Source organism: Lissotriton helveticus, chromosome 4_1 (assembly GCF_964261635.1).
Source record: "Lissotriton helveticus chromosome 4_1, aLisHel1.1, whole genome shotgun sequence".
In the NCBI taxonomy this organism is placed as follows: domain Eukaryota; kingdom Metazoa; phylum Chordata; class Amphibia; order Caudata; family Salamandridae; genus Lissotriton; species Lissotriton helveticus.
Window position 1 is genome coordinate 64,359,154 of NC_136063.1, and position 20,372 is coordinate 64,379,525.

Consider the following 20,372-nt stretch of genomic DNA (forward strand, 5'->3'; position numbering starts at 1 on the left):
TTTTGGTGGAACTTGGTCATGAATGCAGAGGCTAGATTGTGTATGGGGTATTGAGAGACGTTCTCTTCCTTGTTACCACAGGTGCAGAGGCGTGAAGGAGGGAGCCGTGTCCTGCTATTCTACAGGGTGTGAGACTTGGTGTCTCGTATCAAACCACCCTCTTTTTGGGTTCACTGGAAGGCTCACTGTATAATCTAACTAGTGGGTTTTCAGTGGATACGAGAAGGGGACTGGTGCATGCTTCGCTCCTGCAGTGCTTGGGCGGGCTTAGCAGGGTCCAACAGAATATCGAGCCCACGTATTTAGCACTGCCTGAGCGAGCATGGACGTAGATGGGAACGCAGTGGGGGATGGTTCAGGAGGTCCCTCAATGCAGGACATTATGGGGGCATTGCAGACATTACAGACACAGGTTCAGGAGCTACAGCAGGAAAACGCTGGTTTGAAACAAGAATTAGTAGCTGTCAGGGCCAGAGAGCAGTCACAGCAAAGGGGGGCCTCTTCCGTTATCCACCCTGCGACCTTCCAGTATAGCGGGGGGACTGGTCAAGGTACAATGGGAGGCAGCAACTCCAGTAACCCCATTAACGTTACAGTGTCTTCCCCGGTAGCAGTGCCGTTAGCCCCTCCTGAGAGATTCACGGGAGATAGCGAGAAATTCGGGATGTTTATGACCCAGTGCCAGCTACATTTCATGTGCAGACCAAGTGCCTTCCCTGACGATTCCGCAAAAGTGGCCTTTACAATATCCTACCTGGCTGGTAATGCTGCCCAATGGGCTATACCTTTGGTAGATAGCGATGATCGGGTGTTGTACAATTATAGCGCATTTAAAGAACTGATGCGGGGACTGTTTGCCAAACATGCGTTTATGCAGGCTAGTGATGCTGAATTAATGAAGCTCCGGCAGGGCAGACTGGATTTGTTGTCCTATATTGCATCCTTTAACAGACTGGTATCTGAGACCCATTGGCCCACTGAAAAGAGAACTTCAATATTCTACCAGGGTCTCTGTGAAGAGCTAAAGGACATTGTGTCTCAAGTGGTAGATCCACCAGAGGATTGTGTGGCATTCATAGATCTGGTGGTTAAACTGAACCATAGGGTGTCCGAGAGGCGAGGTGAGCGTAGCAGGTTTCAGGCAACCAGAGGCAGTTACGTAAAGGCGGAGGTAAAGAGTACAGGGGATACCAAGGTGGCACCCGAGCCCATGGAACTGGGCGGGGTACGGGGTCCTTTGGCGCCAGAGGAGGAGAAGAAGAGGAGGAGGGAGAACAATCTGTGCTTATATTGTGGCCAGGGGGGTCATTTCGCCAGGGAATGTCCGGTGAAGCCCTCTGGTGTGGGATTCAGCAAGAAGGTGGCTTGTGTTCAGGTAGATCATAGGGTAGGTGACTGCTGTGGTCAACAGTATGAGGTGGTCGGATCTGTAGATCAAGCACCTAGACATTTTGTTATTAACGCCCAGTTATTGTTACGGACTCAGGATTGTGTTTCTGTTTCAGTGTTGTTGGATTCAGGTGCCACTGGCAATTTTATGGACATTACTATGGCAGAGAAGCTGGGGGTTCCTTGGCAGTTGAAAGAACGACCTGAGCCTGTAAGGGCTATTGATGGTACCGAGTTGACATCGGGGTGTATCACCCGTCGGACTGCACCTTTGGCTCTATCCTGTGAGAATGGGCATGGGGGCGTGGCTTGAGCGCCGACTTTGATGGCGGCGTGAGCCCTGAGCTCCGTCCGCGATCCCGAATTTATCCTGTGGATCCCTGCTCCTGCGCTGGAGTAATCACTGGAGAGCTCCCCTCCAGCACCAGACCCGCGAAAGTGACAGTTGCGGGACCGGCGGGGAATCGGAGACGGTGGGGCACGCCGGAGCGGAGCTCCTACGGACTCGCGCCCCAGCGCCCAAGATGGCAGAGGCGGCATCTGGGGCTGCAATGGCAGTGGTCGGCGGAGAACCTGGGCAGTGGTGAGAGCGGAGCGGCTGCGGTCGGGCACCCAGCGGGACGTGGCCGCGACCGCGCTGCAGACGCCAGCGACGTCAGCGCTGGGGGGGCGCTTGCAGGTTCGGCGGCTAGTGGGCTGGTGGCCCTTCCCCCCACTGCTGCGTGGAACCAGGACACAGGCTGCCCTACGGAACCGGGGCCATAGCGGGCGCTCGGTCAGAGGAGGAGGAGGCGGCGGCCGTCCCGGTGGTGGCCGGGTGTCAGCGTGCTGCAGTGCCCTCCAGGCGGGGGTGGAGCAGCTAATTGGAGGAAGCCCACGGGCCGCGCCTGCCCTTTGACCGGGCCCGAGAGGTCCCCAGAGGTGCTGCCTGCACGGGGTAGGGCGGCCCTGCCTGGGCCGCAAGCCGGCGCTTCGGAGGACGGCCAGGGAGGTCGAAGGTGACCATTGCCTCGCACAGCTGGGGACTACCGCGGAACTTGCCCTGGAGGACTACAGTGCGGGACTCCCGGAGGGGGCGGACTGGCAGGTACATCCCTTTTCTGCTTTCGGGCCCTGGGCGGAGGGCCGCACACTTGCAGGTGGGCGCAGTGGAGTATCTGCGCTGCGGTGTTCCTGGGACCTACAGGAGTAGCTGGGGTGTGTTGGTCCCGGGGACACGGGTGGACACTGCTCATTTGTGACCGGGGGGTGCTTCATGGTGCCGGGCGCCCATCTGCGGAGTGGGGTCCACTTGCTCCGGATGTGAGGGCTGTGCTGGCACGGGGCGTTACTCAGGCCTGTGGATTTGGGACTGGAGCGGTTCAGCTCACCCTCGTGTGCTGGGACGGACTTTTGGAGGTCCTCTAAGATGGCGGAGGTGATTGACAACATGGCGGCTGGGCAGAGTCGGGGCGCGACGGCTGGGCCGGACGGGGATGCAGCACAACGGGAAGGCACGGACGCCACGGCACAGGAACGCAGGCTGAATGCCCGCCTAGATGGTATATTGGAGGCGATCACTGCGACCAAGGAGACGTTGCACCGGGACATTGGTCAGGTGGCCGCGGGGCTGGGCCTCCTGAGAGCGGATCACGCCAAACTGTCTGATAGGGTGAAAGACAATGAATCGCTTCTTCAGGAGCTTAAGCCTGCGGTGGTCACCGCGGAACATAAACTTTCTGATATCCTGGCCCGACTGGCGACGCTGGAGAAACGAGCGGAGGATTCCGAAGGTCGCAATCGCCGGAACAACGTCAGGGTGGTGGGCCTGCCGGAGAAAATTGAAGGGGAGGATGCTGTGCGTTATATGGAGGACTGGTTCAGATCCACGGTTGCTCCTGAAGGCTTATCCCCGTTCTTCTCCGTTGAAAGGGCGCATAGGGTCCCGTCGCGTCCTCCCATGCAGGGCCGTCCTCCCCGACCGATGGTAGCCAGGCTTCTGCACTTCAGGGACAGGGACCTGTTGATCCAGAGGGCGAGATCGGCGGGGCCCTTCCAGGTGGACAATAGCAGAGTGACTATCTTCCCGGACTATACCCAGGAAGTCCAGAGGAGTAGGGCGTCCTTCCTTGCAGTCAAGAAAGAGCTCAGGGAGGAGGGGGTGCAGTACTTGCTGCTCTTTCCGGCACGGCTGAGAGTGATACTGGATGGACAGACTCATTTTTTCCACACCCCTGAGGAGGCCTGGTCGTGGCTCGAGAGATATAGGATGGGCACTGACCGCCCGCGCAAGGATGGGAAGGAGAAGACGAGACCGACGCAGATCCGCAAGTCCCAGAGGATCCGCAAACGCGACAGGCTAAAGCAGGCAATGAAGGAGGAAGCGCTGGCGGCAGAACGGAGAGGAGCGTTGGCCGCCACGGCGACGATCACGGGCTCGCTGCTCAGGGAGCTGGAGGAGGACTCGGAGTCGGAAAGCGGAGGCCGCAAGTCAGGTGGAGAACTTTCCGAGGCGGACAGCTCTGTGGGGCCGCCGGTCACACCGCAAACGGCGGATGGACTGTTTAATGGGTAATTGTGGGGGAGCGCTGTGGACTCGGCAGTGGTGAACATTTATCCAGTTGTCCAGCGTTCAGCAGGTACTCTGTTGTAATTTTCATGTGGGATCTTGGACATGGGGCGTGGGTTGGCCTGCCGCGGGTTGGTGCTGGGTTACCCCCCTAGTGCCCTTACGGCTCCTGTGGCGGCTGCCACAGGTTAGTATACTGTGTGTATTGTGTAGGTTTGGATGGAGGCTGATGCACTGTTGTTAGGTCCTGTCCTGGGGAGTGGGGTTGGGGTAGTTTTTTGGGGTGTTGGGGGGGGTGGGTGTAGCTGCAATGATGTGATGGGGTGGTTGATGCAGGCGGGGGAGAGGAGAGACAACAGCGATGGGGTCGTTACCTGATGTGAAGTGCTTAACATGGAATGTTCGGGGTCTCAGAACAATGTCTAAGAGATACAAGGTGCATGCTTATTTAGTGAGGCGGGGTGTCCAGATTGCCATGCTCCAGGAGACTCACCTTACCAAACTTGAATGTGATGCGTTGCAGAAAAGGTGGCGGGCCAAGTGTTTGGGACCTCTTATTCGGCGTTTGCGAGGGGGGTGCTGATATGGGTCAGGGCGGGGGTCCCATTCCAGGTTACGGATCGGGTGGTGGATCCAGGAGGTCGATATGTAGCAGTGAGAGGGAGGCTGCATGGGTCTGAGGTGGTGTTATGTAATGTAGTGTGTATGCCCCTAATGTTGACCAGGCCCGTTATTTTGATGTTCTGTCGGGCTCCTTAGCCCATTATCTGACGTGTCCCATTATCCTGGGGGGGGACTTTAACTCTATCACTGATGTAGGGTGGGATAGGTCCCACCCGCCCTTAGCGGAGTCCCCGGTGCGGAAGCTATCGGAGCGTAGAAGGGACTGGCAGGACAGGTGGGGATTGCTGGATGTGTGGAGGAGGCAGCATCCTACTGATAGGGATTATTCCTTTCATTCGGCGCTGCACGATCTACATGTTAGAATTGATTCTATATTGTGTGACGCCCATATGGCGGCCATGGTGACCCACACTGAATATCTGGCTAGGACCATTTCGGACCATAACCCTCTGCTGGTAGCGATCAGGTGGCAGAGGGTGAGATCTGCGATCCCTACCTGGAGGCTACGGCCAGACACGTTGGAGGACCAGGTGTTTGGAGCCACGGTTGAACAGGGCTTAACGCTGTATTTTGATGTGAATGAGGGCTCGACTGCAACGAGAGCGCTGGAGTGGGATGCAATGAAGGTGGTGGTGCCGGGGTGTGCATGGGCAGTTTCTCGAATGTGCGGACGACTGTTCTGGCGGATTTGGAGAAAGCGGAATGTGTGTTGAGAGACATGGAGAGGAGTAGGCCGGAGCGTCCGGATTTACAGGAACGACTGATGGAGGCAAAGGAAATGGTGGCAAGGGAAACGGAAAGGTTGAGATGTTATGATTATAGGCTGTACCTTGTGAAGATCCATGCGGAGCGGGATAAGGTGGGCACGCTGTTGGCAAAGCTTGCTGACCCGATGCCGAGGAGTGGCCCGATTCTGTGTGTCAGAACCGAAACGGGGGAGGTGGTCCATTCACCGGAGGCCGTTTTGCAGTGTTTTCAGCGGTATTACATGAGCTTGTATGAAACTCGGTTGGAGGCGGGGCCCTCGGATATCAATGCTTACTTACAAGGGGTACAGCTCCCAGTGTTAGACGAGGAGCCGGCGAAGGATCTGGGAGGTCCGATTACACTGCTGGAAATCCGTGGGGCTATTAAACAGATGGCTAGGAACAAGACGCCGGGGGTTGATGGGCTACCTGTTGAATTCTATGCCAAATACGCGGAGATACTGGCGCCCAGACTGTTGGCAGTGTACTCGGAGGCGATGACACTGGGGCGTCTCCCCGTCTCTATGAGAGAGGCGCTGGTGATCCCGCTTCTGAAGCAGGGTAAGGATGCTCTGGAGGTGGCGTCGTACAGGCCGTTGTCCATGCTGACGGTAGATTATAAAATCTTGAGTCGTATATTGGCTACCCGGCTGCTCCCGCATATGACCTTGCTGGTGCACGGTGACCAGGCGGGGTTTATCCCTACCAGGAACACGGCCATCAACACGCGCAGGCTGATCGGTGTATTGCAGGATGCCCTGGGCTCGGACGGCGCGTCGGCGGTTCTGTCGGTGGACATCGAGAAGGCCTTTGACAGCCTTGAATGGGGTTACCTGGATGCGGTGCTGGAGAGGTTCGGACTAGGTGAGGGGTTTGTGAGCTGGACGAAGATACTGTATTCGTCGGCCACGGCCAGGGTGCGAGTGGGGCCGCTTATATCCTCTGCTTACCAGGTGCGTAGAGGAACCAGACAGGGCTGCTCGCTCTCTCCCCTTTTATTCGCCCTTGCAATGGACCCGTTGGCGGCGCAGGCCAGGACGGGGAACTCCTTTCTTGGAATCCGCTGCGGTGGACGTACTCACCACATTTCTTTGTATGCCGACGACCTGTTGCTGTACTTGGAAGACGCGGAGTTGGCCTTGAGTGGAGCTATGAGACTGCTCTCTACCTTTGGCGAGTTCTCAGGGCTCAAAGTAAATTGGGGTAAGACCTGTGTTTTTCCGCTGAGAGCGGAGGCTCAGCGCCCGACTCTTGCGGCGAATGTGGTCTGGGAGGACAGGTGCTTTACGTACCTGGGAGTCCGGATCTACCATGATGCGGAGAGCCTGCTGGAGGGGAATGTGGGACGAGGTATCAGAGGATTGCGCGGCTGCATGTCCTTCTGGGCTACTCTGCCTTTGTCGGTGCAGGGACGGGTGGCACTGTTGAAAATGGTGGCGCTCCCTCGACTGTTATATTACTTCAGGACCTTGCCTATTTGGATCCCGCAGCGGATTTTTCAGGAGCTGCGGTCAATGATTATTGGGTTCCTCTGGGGACAGGGTAGATGTAGAGTGGCGCTGCATACCTTAACCCGGCCCAAACTCGAGGGGGGGATGGCAGTGCCGGATTTTGAACTATACTATCTGGCAGCCCAGCTCCAGATTCTGACGCAGAATGTGGCTAGGGAGTTTAGGGGTCCTGACCGGGTCCGGGGGATGGGCATCCAGAGACACGTTCTGTCTTACATTGTTATGCAGCAGCGGTTGGAGTTGCGAGGGCTTACCTTAGAGGAAAACACCCTCCGACTCTGTTGGAATAGGAGCCTGAGGCGGGCTCGAGCGGAACGGCCGTATGCCCCGGAGATTCCCATTGGGATGTTGACGGCTCTACCGCATGGAGGCGACTGGTCTCCGTTGGCAGGGTGGGAGGAGTTGGGCCTACAGATGGTGGGAGATCTGTTTGTGGAGGGGGTGCTGGCCCCGTTTGCGGTACTCCGGGAGCAGTTTGGTCTCCCGGACGGGGATTTTCTCCTACACGCTGCGGTTACTGCGGCGATACGGAAGCACTGGCAGGGGGGACTGACGGAGCCGAGCACGACCATGGCCTGCCAATATGTGGTGATGGCCGCGGGCACAATCAAGGCGGTAACCTGTCTCTACTCACGGATGTTGAAAGAAGGACTGGAGCCTCTCACGGCGCTGAAAGCTACGTGGGAGGAAAGTGTGGGCAGACCTATTCCGGACACTGAGTGGGGCCACATTCTGGCTCGGACATGGAAGGGTAGCAGGAATGCCAGGTTCCAGCAAATACACTTCTTCCTTCTGCATAGAGCGTATCTGACCCCGGGGAAACTCCGCCGACACTTTCGGGTGCGGGATGCGGCATGCCCGAGATGCCTGGCCGGTGGGGTAGAATTGGATCACATGATGTGGGGTTGCCCACAGCTGGGTGAGTATTGGCCTGAGGTGGGCGCCCTTCTGAATGCGATTACGGATAGGGAGGTGGAGTTTGATATGGCGGCTTGCCTCCTGTTGTGGTTTCCCCACACGGCTAAAACGAAAGTCACGAGCAAGTTCATTGATTTGGGGCTCATGTTGGCGCAGAGGGAGATTACATGGCGTTGGAAAACCAAGGAAGGCCCAGCTGTGAGTCGATGGACGAATGAGTTGTTGAAGTGGTCGAGGTGTGAGAGCATATTGAGATTGCGGCAGGCCACGAAACTGGGGTCGGAGAAGGGCTAGGAGACGGCTAGAGCTTGGGAAACGATTGTGCAATCTTTGAATGACCGCTTAACGGTGGATACGGAGGACGGACTCTCGGAGGCTGAGTTCCAGGGAACTGTTAGCACGAACGTTTGATCTGTATTGATGATGCACTATCACTACTAGCGCACACCATAGCTAACCACACTAGCAGCAGTTAGAGGGGGGGAGGGATAGAGGAGTACGTAGAATGCCCTGTTAGAGCATGGCAGTAGATGGAGAGGAGTATCCGTCGGGCGGGATGGCCTGTAACACGTAGAAGCGGGTTGGGTTCTGTGGATCTGCCGCGCTTGGAAGGTGTTGGAGTGGTGGGTACGGCTCCTCTAGAGGGCAGTTGGGGGGGGGGAGTTATTGTTGAGGGTCCAGAAAATGCGGAACCAGGATTGTGTTGTTGACCTACCGTCCCTATGTGCCAAGCGGGGAAACTTCTATTGTAAATTGACTTCCCGCCGCCCTGCCTCCGGGATGAGGGCTGATGGGCTGTGTACTCCTGCTTTTCCATGTGGGGTTTTGTATGGGGACGGGGCTGAGGGTTGATACTTTCGATGTTTTGACTGTAATTCTGCAATAAAAACATACTTTCAAAAAAAAAAAAAAAATATCCTGTGAGAATGGGCATTCTGAGGTGGTGGTTTTCGACTTAATCGATGCCCCTTCGTTTGGTTTAGTGTTGGGGGTACCATGGCTGCAGAAGCATAATCCCAGGATTGATTGGGTGCAGAGGTTGGTAACGTTAGATTCAGTGCACTGTTTGAAGCATTGTTATGCTGTAGCAGGGGCACAGATCGACCCCTTGGTTTGCGCTGTGATGGATGTGGGATCTGTCCCTCCTCAGTACTCGGAGTTTAAGGACGTCTTTGATAAGACGAATGCCCAGGAACTTCCCCCCAACAGGGCTTATGATTGTAAGATCGATCTGGTACCGGGGGTCTCTTTGCCTTGTAGCCGGGTGTACGCGTTGTCAGAACCTGAGGAAGAACACTTGAAGGAGTACATCGATGAGATGTTGAGACTCGGGTTCATCCGTCCATCCTCCTCCCCTGTGTCATCTGCGATCTTCTTTATTCCTAAGAAGGAAGGGACCCTCAGGGCATGTGTGGACTATAGGATCTTGAATGCGGCCACAGTGAAGAATAGGTACCCTCTTCCACTCATCTCCGTGTTGTTAGATCAGCTCCGCAAGGCTACCGTTTTTACAAAATTGGACTTGCGGGGAGCCTACCATCTAATAAGGATGAGACCCGGAGATGAGTGGAAGACGGCTTTTAGGACCAAGTATGGTCTATATGAATACACTGTAATGCCGTTCGGCTTGTGTAATGCGCCGGCGGCATTCCAGTTCTTCATTAATGAGGTGCTCAGTGAATACCTGGATCGCACGGTTATCGTCTATTTGGACGATATACTTGTGTTCTCAGAGAAAAGGGCAGAGCATTCAGAACATGTCCTTCAGGTGTTACGGACCCTCCGGGAGCACCATCTATATGCCAAGCTAGAGAAATGCCAGTTTGACACTCAAGAGGTAGAGTTTCTTGGGTTCATCATTTCAGCACAGGGAATACGAATGGATCCAGGGAAGATACAGGCCATTGTGACCTGGCCTGTGCCTACCTCTGTGAAACAAATCCAGGTGCTCCTGGGTTTTGCCAACTTCTATCGGCGTTTCATTTCGCATTTTTCTGAGGTAGTGTCACCAATGACTCGCCTGTTACGAAAGGGGGTTCCTTTCGAGTGGACCAGTGAGACGCAGACTGCTTTTCAATCCTTACTGGAGCATTTTACTTCAGCCCCCGTGTTAGTACATCCTGACCCTGCCCTGCCGTTCTTCGTAGAAACTGATGCATCCATGTGTGCAGTGGGTGGGGTGTTATCCCAGCGCGACGAATCTACCGGCCATATGCATCCAATCGCCTTCTTTTCAAAGACCTTGTTGCCTGCCGAACGGAATTATACAGTGGCCGAACGAGAACTGCTAGCTGTAAAATTGGCATTCGAGGAATGGCGACACTATTTGTGGGGCGCCAGACACGTCATTACCATCTATACGGATCATAAAAACCTTGAATTCTTCCGTTCCGCTAGGGCATTGACACCTCGTCAGATGCGGTGGGTGTTATTCTTTAATGAATACGATTTCATCATCACCTACAGGCCAGCGGCCCAGCAGGTTAAGTCCGATGCCCTTTCTCGGATACATAATGAACCTAAAGGGGAAGAACCCTTGACAGAGAACAGGGTTATGATAGAGGGTAAACGGATTGTGGGGGCCACAGAGATGGATGATTTTCCTGGTGTGGTAAAAGAGCGATTGAAGCTTCTTGATCTAAGCCCTTTGTTATCTGTGCCTGATGTAAGGGAGAAGGAGGGGTTGTTGTATCATGGGGACAGGATGGTAATTCCTCCTTCTCTAAGGGATGAGGTATTGGAGTGGTGCCATTCATCTGCGCTGGTGGCACATCCTGGGATGAGAAAGACGCGGGAGTTGTGTGAGCGGTGGTTTTGGTGGGACTCCATGATAAAGGACATTCAGGGATATGTGAAGTCATGCCCCGTATGTGCCGTTAGTAAGCCAACGCACTGTAAGCCCTCTGGGCTCCTGTGCCCTCTGGAGGTACCGCCATCCCCTTGGCATACCATAAGTATGGATTTTGTAACGGATTTGCTGTTGGTCTCGGGATAAACAGCCATATTGGTGGTGGTGGATTTATTCACCAAAATGTCACATTTCATACCACTCCGCAAGATCCCTACAGCGAAGGAAATGTCAGTGGTCTTTATGGCTTCTGTAGTACGTTTACATGGGTTGCCGGAGGTGATTATATCTGACCGGGGGGCGCAATTTGTGTCTCATTTTTGGTCCGAACTATGTCTGGTCCTGAAGACAGAGATACGTTTGTCATCGGCATATCATCCTCAGTCTGATGGACAGACTGAGCGAACTAACCAGACAATGGAACAGTATCTGAGATGTCTGATTACCTCTTTATCCTGTGATTGGGTGACGGCTCTGCCCATCGCCGAGTTTGCATACAATAACAGCTTGCACTCCGCTTTGGGCATGACTCCATTCTATTGTTCACTTGGGTACCACCCTAGGGCGGTAGCCATTCAACCCACAGGACGCATGCCAGCCATAGACGGGATCTGCAGGCAATTGAGTGACATCTGGGGCTTGGCCCAGGAGAGTCTGGTGGAGGCCAAGGCTGCTATGAAGGCACAAGCGGATAAACATCGGGCCCCGGCTCCCCCTTATAAGGTGGGTGATTTGGTGTGGTTGGCGTCTCGTAATCTGAGGTTACAAGGGTCCCGTAAATTGCAACCCAGGTACGTAGGCCCCTTTCCGATTGTCCAGGTTATTAACCCGGTTGCAATGAAGCTTGAGTTGCCACAGGATTATGGGGTACATCCGGTGTTTCATGCCTCACTATTGAAGCCTTACATACCTTCTGCACAGCAGTTGCCCCCACCCCCTCCTTTAACTATTGATAGTCAGGAGGAATTTGAGGTGAATGCCATCTGTGACTCCAAGCGGGTTAAGGGTCGTCTCTTTTATTTGATTGACTGGAAGGGATATAAACAGGAGGATAGGACATGGGAGCCAGCTGGTGGGGTTCATGCCCCTCGATTGGTCCGAATGTTCCATAGACAGCACCCCTTGAAGCCCCGTCCCGTGGGGAGGGTCGTAGGGGGGGGTACTGTTAGGGAATTGCAGTTAGTCCTGTTTCTGTGACCATGGGCCACCATCACATGACCAGGGCCTGTGGTATTTAATTGTGTCCTACCTCATTGTTCATTGCTCGATATCGCCAACGTTGTGGCCTTGATATCCAGCTCCAGTTCCTTTGGTTCCTGCATTGCTGAGGAGTTCTGTTGCCTTTTTGCTCCTTATAGTCTCCCACGGGCTCGTGGGGGATTTTTGTTCGTTTGGGCTTCCTGTTTCCTTGTTTTTTCCCGTTTTCCCCGTTTTCTAGCTGTCCCTATTTTTTCCCGCTGTGTTAGTAAGCTAGTTAGTCTCCCTCCCCCTCGTTCTATTTTTAGTCCCTTCCCTCGTATATTTTTCCCTTCCTTGTTTTTTAGCCAGTCTAATTGTCTTGGTGTGAAAGACTTGATTCGAGAGCGGGGGCTCCCGTTCTCACCTTGGTCTTGCCGGCAGCGCGGTGTTTTGACGCGCTGTTGTTTTCCATCAGGCAGGCTTGCATAACGTTTGTCCTCATCGTTATGCGCGCGGAAATGACGTTTTGGGTCATTCCGCTGTTCTCTTGTTTACACAAGACGCTGGCGCTTTGGTAGGAGAGTCGCTGGTCTCTTCCTTTTCCCTCTCTAGCCATATTCCTTAACAAAGGGGTTTTTTGTAGCTGGTGGTTCGTGACTTAGTCCCCAGCCTTCTTTTTCCCCTTTTTTACGGTGCTAAACTTTGCACCTTCAGTTTATGCAGGACACCTTGTTTTTGTGCCCCTGACTGGGTTTATACCTCCTTGGAGTACTGTTATATATATATTGTGGAGAACCCAGTCCCTACACGAAGCCAAGCCTGTACTTACCACTGGTAAGGAGAAGGAGGGGGTATATGTTATTTGGTGTTTTGGTGGAACTTGGTCATGAATGCAGAGGCTATATTGTGTATGGGGTATTGAGAGACGTTCTCTTCCTTGTTACCACAGGTGCAGAGGCGTGAAGGAGTGAGCCGTGTCCTGCTATTCTACAGGGTGTGAGACTTGGTGTCTCGTATCAAACCACCCTCTTTTTGGGTTCACTGGAAGGCTCACTGTATAATCTAACTAGTGGGTTTTCAGTGGATACGAGAAGGGGACTGGTGCATGCTTCGCTCCTGCAGTGCTTGGGCGGGCTGAGCAGGGTCCAACAGTGGAGGCGTGTGCGTAGGGTGTGGTGGCAGATGGTGTCGAAGGCAGCCGAGAGGTCTAGGAGGATGAGGGCCGCGGTTTTCGCCACTATCCAGTAGGGTCCTGATGTCGTCGGTGGCGGCGAAGAGGGCGGTTTTGGTGCTGTGGTTGCTGCGGAAGCCGGATTGGGTGGAGTCCAGGATGTCGTTCTCATCCAGGAAGTGGGTTTGCCAAAAATTTTGTGCTCCTTTATTTGGAGAAACCTCAGATTTTGACAGACCCAATGATTGTTCAAGGGACACACTAGAGGGAGAGAGGGTGTTGGCGCAGTCATCGATCCATTGTCTGGAAGTTGTGGGCCACTGCACTTGTGTCAGAGGGCTCGGTTGGAGGGTCTCGGGTGAGGGTGGTGAGGAGCTGGTCTTCGGTGACTTTGTTCCAGCTGCGGTGTGGGATTCGTTGCAGTTGGATGTGCGTGGTGTGTTTCTCAAAGGAGAAGTGGATGCAGTGGTGGTCGGTCCAGTGGAGTTTGGTGGTGTGGCTGAAGGTGACGAGGTTGCTGGCGGAGAAGATGGGGTCAAGCGGGTGTCCGGCAGAGTGGGTGGGTGTCGTGACAAGCTGTTTCAGTCCGAGGCTGGCTAGGTTGTCGATCAGGGTTGTGGTGTTGCTGTCGTTGGGGTTCTCGAGGTGGGAGTTCAGGTCTCCGAGGAGGATGTAGTCTGTGGAGGCAAGAGCGTACAAACTGATGAGGTCGGCGATGGAGTCGCCCTGCAGGTGATCTTGTAGCCGTCCGGGATGGCTATGGCTATGTCGGGCGCCAAGGAGGTGTTCATCCAGGTCTCCATCAGGAAGGCGATGTCCGGGGAGGTTGAATCGAGAAGGTCCCAGTGTTCGACGGCGTGCTTGTAGACTGAGCAGATGTTGAGTAGAATGCATCCGAGACTGTTGTGGCCTGCTTTGGTGGGAAGGGCAGGACGTGCCGGTGTGCGCTGGCTGGTGTAGCTGCACTTACGGCAGGTGACGGGTCCATGGGTAAACTTCGGGGTGTCCTGGACGCAGGGGGAGGATCGGCCGGCGTTGAGTGCGTGGAGGGTGTTGGCATTGTAGCAGCATCGGGTGTTGTGGCGTGCGTGTGGCCAGCGGAGCAACTGCGCAGCAGTTGCCATATAAAGGGGAGGGGGGCTTGAGCAGAGGTCGGGAGGCGGGAGCGGAGCTGAGTCGGGGGCGGGGGCGGGGCCGCAGGGGCAGCAGCAGCAAGAAAGCGGGCAGAGGCAAGGAGAGTCAACAAACACAAGGGAACAGTGGCAAGGGGCCAAGAAATGAATCAAAGAAACTAAGTAAATTAAATAGCCCAGAAGAATAAAACAGTGCGGGCAATGCAGGGGCAGCAGGGAAGCAGAGAAGAAAAAAACGGACACAGAGCAGGCACAATGTGGGACCTGACGAGCAGCAGGCTCAAACCCTGTACAGCAGGAGGACTCGTGCTGGGGTGGTGGACAGAGCGGCTGAGCTGCTGGGGAGGGTGCTGGCCTTGACCAGGAGGGCAAGGTTTCACCCCAGGAGGGCAAGGTTTCACTTTATGATTAATTGTTTTTGTAGGGGTCTTACTAAAGTAATGCAGGACAACATTATCCATAGAAAACCTTTGTACTTCCTGACTGTAATCTGTGTCCTTGTATTTATATCACGTAGAAGTTGTATTAATGTTTCTGCTCTCTCCTTGAGTGGATAACTCTTTAGAATATCTGCACAGATGTGTGCCTCTAGAAAGAAAATCTGTCACGTCGGTAGTAGACGCGATTTTCTGTTGCTGAGTGTCAGACCTAATTCTTTCAGTACTAAGCATGTTTGTTGAACTACATCTGATGTTTGGTAGAGATGGTTATCACAGAGCATTGATGAGTGAGCCATCGAGATATGGGAAAACCCTCATACATTAACAACGTAAAGGTGCGGCCACTGGAGCTACGCATTTCATGAGTTCTCTGGATGCGGATCTTGGGCTGAAAGAGAGTGCCTTGGATTGGCAGTGATGATCATCTACCATAAAGTGGATTTTCTGTAAAGTTGATATAATGGTAGTTGGAAAACGCGCCTTCAATTGATAGAGGTGGAGGAGATTTACCAATGAGATCATTCTAAAAGTTTGTTTCTTTACAAGTGTGTTCAATGTACTCAGAGCTAAAATATGAGTTTTCCTTTCATATGAGAAAAAATCTTGAGTAAATCCCCTAATGTTTTTCAGGACCCGGTTAATAGTTTGATTATTTCTCATCTTAGGGCTCTCTAGTGTTGACGATGATCCTTTGGTGTAGGTGTCGTTGATAGCTTTGAAGTACATTTTAACATGAGGTCGTTCTCTACTATGTCCAAAATCCAGTAATCTCTTGTAATTTTTCACCAGGCTGCTATCTTCCTCTTGTTGGCCATCTCTGAGGCTGGGATAGTATCCCTGAGCAATACCAAAGGGGTTGATGGACGGAATATTGAACAATGCAAGCACTCACCCCCAGTCAACTGATCTGGGTTTAATCCATCACCGTTAGCCCACTCTGCCACCCCAGTTCAGACATGGCCATATGCAAATCAGTCTGACCCCGTGCCTCATGGGAACAGTCCAGCCCGAACTGCCAAGCCATGTCTTCCCTGGACCGGAAACAAGCATCCTGGGAACGGTTTCTGGCTAATCAGCCGTCATCAGGATGAATTAAACCCAGATCAGTTGACTGGGGGTGAGTGCTTGCATTGTTCAACACTCCGTCCAACATCCCCTTTGGTTTTGCTGGGATAGTATCCCTGCCTGTAGGGATGAAACAATGTGGAGGATCCTGGCTGTTATGACCCTCTGGGGCTGCACTGATGCCTCTTTTGTAGCACACCTAGCAATTGTGCCATGTCTGTGACAGTTTTTATAACTTGTAAGGTGTCTTCAATATGTTTGCCATAGAAATGTTGATCTTTGAATGGCATTTCCAACATTCCCAACGTGACCTCAAGAAGCCTGCTGTTGCCATCGGATGGAATTCGGTATTATACGCATCCAGTGATGCTTCTAGGAGGGTTGATGAAGTTGCTTCTCCTTCTCTTAAGATACTGTTCACTAGATCTTACCAGTCATCTGGAGTTTGTCAATGTAAGAGGCATTCTGACAGTTAAAACCGTAGAGGAGAGTTGCACCCTAGGCTCCATCCACCTGATTTGCTAGACTTTGGACCATAAAATGAAGAGGATGGGGTTTTTATGATCTGTGAGTGTTTTCGATTTGTTTTGAGTGTCAACTGTTAGTTTGAAATAGTGCTATGTTTACACAGAATACCGAGGGTAAAGAGAAGGATGTTGGGGAATAATTCAAGCATGTGAATCTATGAAAGATCCAATGCTGGAGAAAGGTAGGTTTGTGGAAAGGTTCAATATTACAGCAGGGGGGTCAGCAAAAGGTAGTAGAAGAAGAGGAAACTGAATATGACAGCAGAATCATGAGAATGGTTGTCACTTACCGGGAGCTCATACGGCTGATGACAGAGGCCCCATAATCTGATTTTACGGCTAAGATATCTGTAATAAAAAGTGGAGGGGACCAGTAAGACCAAAGGGAAACTAAGGAGGCTGAGCTCGAAAGACAACAACGCCAGAAGTAGAAAGCCTTCATTTATAAAATAGGACAACTAGATCTTCTGTCCTCCAATGTCATAACTAGGGGTGCACCACACCTACCAATTCTATGTTCTACTAGCATCACCCTGAGTCCTAATATGGGGGAGGGCGGGCGTCTCAGCCCCTCCATCAACACTTCTGAAAATATTAGGAAAAAGGAAAACACTTATAATGAAATCGGTATGGGACGGAAAATGAAAACTATTAGACCAACACTAAAATGTGGTCCTGAAATCTAAGGGATGCATCCGGAGGCTCCCGGGGCAAAGGACCGCTATCGGCTTAAATCCTACTAAAAGCCCCAGCCATCGAGTCCCACCTCTCTATGAACTAGAGAAGAACCAGAATGAAGTTGCCGTATTTTTTCAGTGCCTTAATCCCGCTCATATCCTCCTGGTCCGGCGCCGGAGCCTCAGGGCGATCCCTGGACTAAACTCACTGTCTGAGAGACTGCTGCGACTGAGAGGACAACGAGTCTTGGAGACCAGAGTTTCTGCCCTGTACCCAGACCCATCTGCTCAGTGGCTGCAATAATAGCAGAAAAACCTGTTAGGTCCCTCACGGTCCTCCACGTCTGAGCAGCACCTGTGGCCCAGGGACAATCTCTGAGTGGACACAATGGGACAATGTAGGCGAGCAGCTGCATCGGAAGACTCTAGGTTGGCGGCCACTGAGATGAGACCTTGCTCCCACTGAGCGCGCATACCGCAGCGTTGCCACAGAGGACTATCAATGTGGTGAGCTCCGGTTCTCACAGAGTTATACCCTGCAGCATACCCCTTCCTTCCATGAGGTGGCCCTCCCTACCTCACATCAGGTTTTCCGCTGCACTGGATGATTCTACGAATGATCATTGTTAATATGGGCCCCCTCTCCTGCCGAGCACGATCCGACCGCTGCTACGAGGGCCCCCCATCCAACCGAGCAAGGCACTGCTGCAGCTGACTTTCAATGTGGAGAGCCCTCGTTTGTCACTGATCACCCTCTTCCAGCCTGTTTCCTTCCGGCGGTCCCCCTGACCTCACCTCAAGCACACTGCTACACTAGATAGCCCCTCAGTCATCTACTGCTGTCCGGGGGTTAAAAACCAAAGCACTGTGTCTGCGCGAGCAGAGGGTGATGACTGCCTGATTTACCAGCGAGCATCAGGAAATCACCCCAACTGGTTTCTAACTCTCTATGACAGTGGCCGGAGCACAGCGTCGGAGTGTTTTCTGCAGGGAAGGAGGGACGAGTATGAGAGCAACATACCCTCTGAGATCTTGTTTGCTAATCCAACGGGGTCAGGACTCTCTGGCAACATGGCGGCTCACACAGCAGGGCCCCCCCAGTCTGTGCATACCTGTCACAACTAAAGGCCTGCTCCACAGGAATAGGGGTACAGCTTGGTGTGGTTAGAGATGCCCTTTACCCCCAGCACTACTGCCCTAAAATAAGGATTTTTTTGTTTGATTTCACCATTTCGTTTTGGGCTATTTCTCAGTAAGAAGGATTGGGCCACATCATCAGTAGGCATCTAGTTGGGGCTAATTCCTCAGTTGGAAGATGTTTTTGGGCTACTTCTCCAATTGAAATCTGTTTTGGTTTACTTCTCCCGTAGGATTCCTACCAATCACTAGTTTGTTTACTGCTTGAGCTACCTCTTCAGTTGCAATGTATTTGGGCTACTTCCTGAGTAGTATTTTGATCAATCACTAGTTTCTGTGCCCTCACTACTACCTTATGGCCTGGTAGTGATTTCTTGCCTTTCTTATGCCAAACAAGAATAATTCAATGCCTGAACATATTTACGGCAGAACTTGGTATGGTACCCCTACATTATAATCTGGGGGGTTTATAGTGTTTCTATGCACATACTGTCACACATGCTTATAAGATGATCTTGCCTACCTTACGCCAATATTGGTTCGATGCTTCAACATAGTAACGTCAGAACTTGGCATCATACTCTTATAACATTATCTTGATCATTTACTGTGTTTCTTTTCACATACTAGTAAATATGCTTATAAGATGATTTTGCCTACCTTACACCAATATTAGTTTGCTGTGCATATGCTGTTATCTATAGCCTACACTGTAAATTTTACTTATCCTCCAAGCAGTAGTGACCCTGCTTGTCTGAGGTTTATTAGTCCATGTTTACTCTGATCCCTTATCCATGCTGTGCACGTAAATAACATATATATACGCCCTCGAATTGCGTAGGCCTCTCCAGCAAACTGGCCTACAAACTCCTCCACAACCACAAGCTCAGAGACTGTGACCACGAAGAACTCAAGAAACTGAGCAGGCTCCCCGGTGCTCCTCTGCATTCAAGGCCCACTTTACCTCACAGGTTTTCCACCAAACCTTCTTGACGACGTCCCTTCACCACACTCCATCACTGGCGGCCGACTCCAAAGAAGTGCACCCCACTCCTCCACTGAATGACCCACTGCTGCAACTGGCAAGATCCAAGACCCCAGGAAGGGCCCTAAATGACCAATACTTCAGTAGGACTACACACCAATGTACCTCCGCAAAACTATCATCGAAAGGTATGGCCCAGCTCATACTGCATCAAAATTCCACAAACCTCTCCGAAAAATGCCCAAAATATTTCAAGCACAAAATTCTCAGAGAACACCGAGGGACACTAATAATAGATAACTTCTACAGTCCAGCACACTGAGGCCTAAAAACGGACTTCATCTTCTCCAAGAAGAAACCTGCCAAGTGGAGAGAGAACTTCCTACAACACATTTGCGTAAGTAATACTAACAACGTCCCTTATGGAACTAAACTCACTACATCTACATCCCAGAACTTTATTGGAGAATTGTCCATAACTATTCACAGAATTTGGAACATCCTAGTCCAAGCCTCCAAACAAACCTAACCATCTTTGATCACCACTTCTCTGCGCCTTCATGCCATCGGTCCCACTTTCACCCTCCTTCCTCTCCCGGAGAACTAATACATGCACCCAAACCTCTACTCGTTGGCCCTTCTACTTCCAATATCGTTTGCACTATCTCCACCTCCACCCCCTCTAGAGCCTCCGTTACCAGACGCCCTGATGCTACAGTTTCACTACCAGAGTTACTAACCCCCTCTCCATGGCCCACTTTCACTGCCCAGCTCGAGCCATCTATCGCACCTGTATCCTATCAGTCCATCAGCCTCAGCAGGCTGCATTCTACCTTAGCCTCCATCCCAGACTCCAACGAGCTCCAGCATGCTCCCCTTCCCACTACAGACCTATAATAGCCCCTTCAGAAAACAAAATCAACACTACTCTGGAAAAATGTTTGCCACTAGAAATGGACGCAAAGATTAGCCACATCCTGCCCCAACCCCTCGCATCTATGGTGAACACCAATCCTGCCACTAACACTCACTCTGACCCTCCATCCCCCACCCCTAGCCAAACCATCCCGTACATTCATACATGCTGGAGGCAAAGCCGCCTTGATCATGTTGGGCTTGTCAGCTGCCTTTGATACGGTCCATCATACAATATTGGTGGACCGTTTGAGGGCCGGCGGGATTCAGGTTAAAGCTCTTAAGATCTTGAAAGCTTTCCTCTCCAACAGGAGTCAGGAGGTGGCCCTGGGTGATTTAGAGTCAAATCCTTTTGTGCTTCCTTGTGGAGTTCCCCAGGGCTCATCGCTGAGCCCCACCCTGTTTAATGTGTATGTTTTTACCTTGGCACCAGTCATTCGATCTTATGGCTTTGATTTAACATCATATGCAGACGACACGCAGATTGTGGTGTCACTGCTCCCGGGGGAAGAGGAAACTACGGCCAGCAGGTTTAAAGACTGCATGCTTGCAGTCAGTA

General features: G+C 52.4%; 1 protein-coding gene across 2 annotated transcripts in view; it reads right to left on the reverse strand.

Moving 5' to 3' along the window:
• MAPK15 (mitogen-activated protein kinase 15) overlaps nucleotides 1-20,372 on the reverse strand; it is a 184,849-nt gene that overhangs the window by 117,242 nt on the left and 47,235 nt on the right. For both annotated transcript variants that reach the window (XM_078686411.1, XM_078686413.1), the window contains exon 9: nucleotides 16,390-16,447. In XM_078686411.1, coding sequence (XP_078542537.1) covers nucleotides 16,390-16,447 — 58 coding nt within the window. The remainder of the gene's footprint in view (nucleotides 1-16,389; nucleotides 16,448-20,372) is intronic.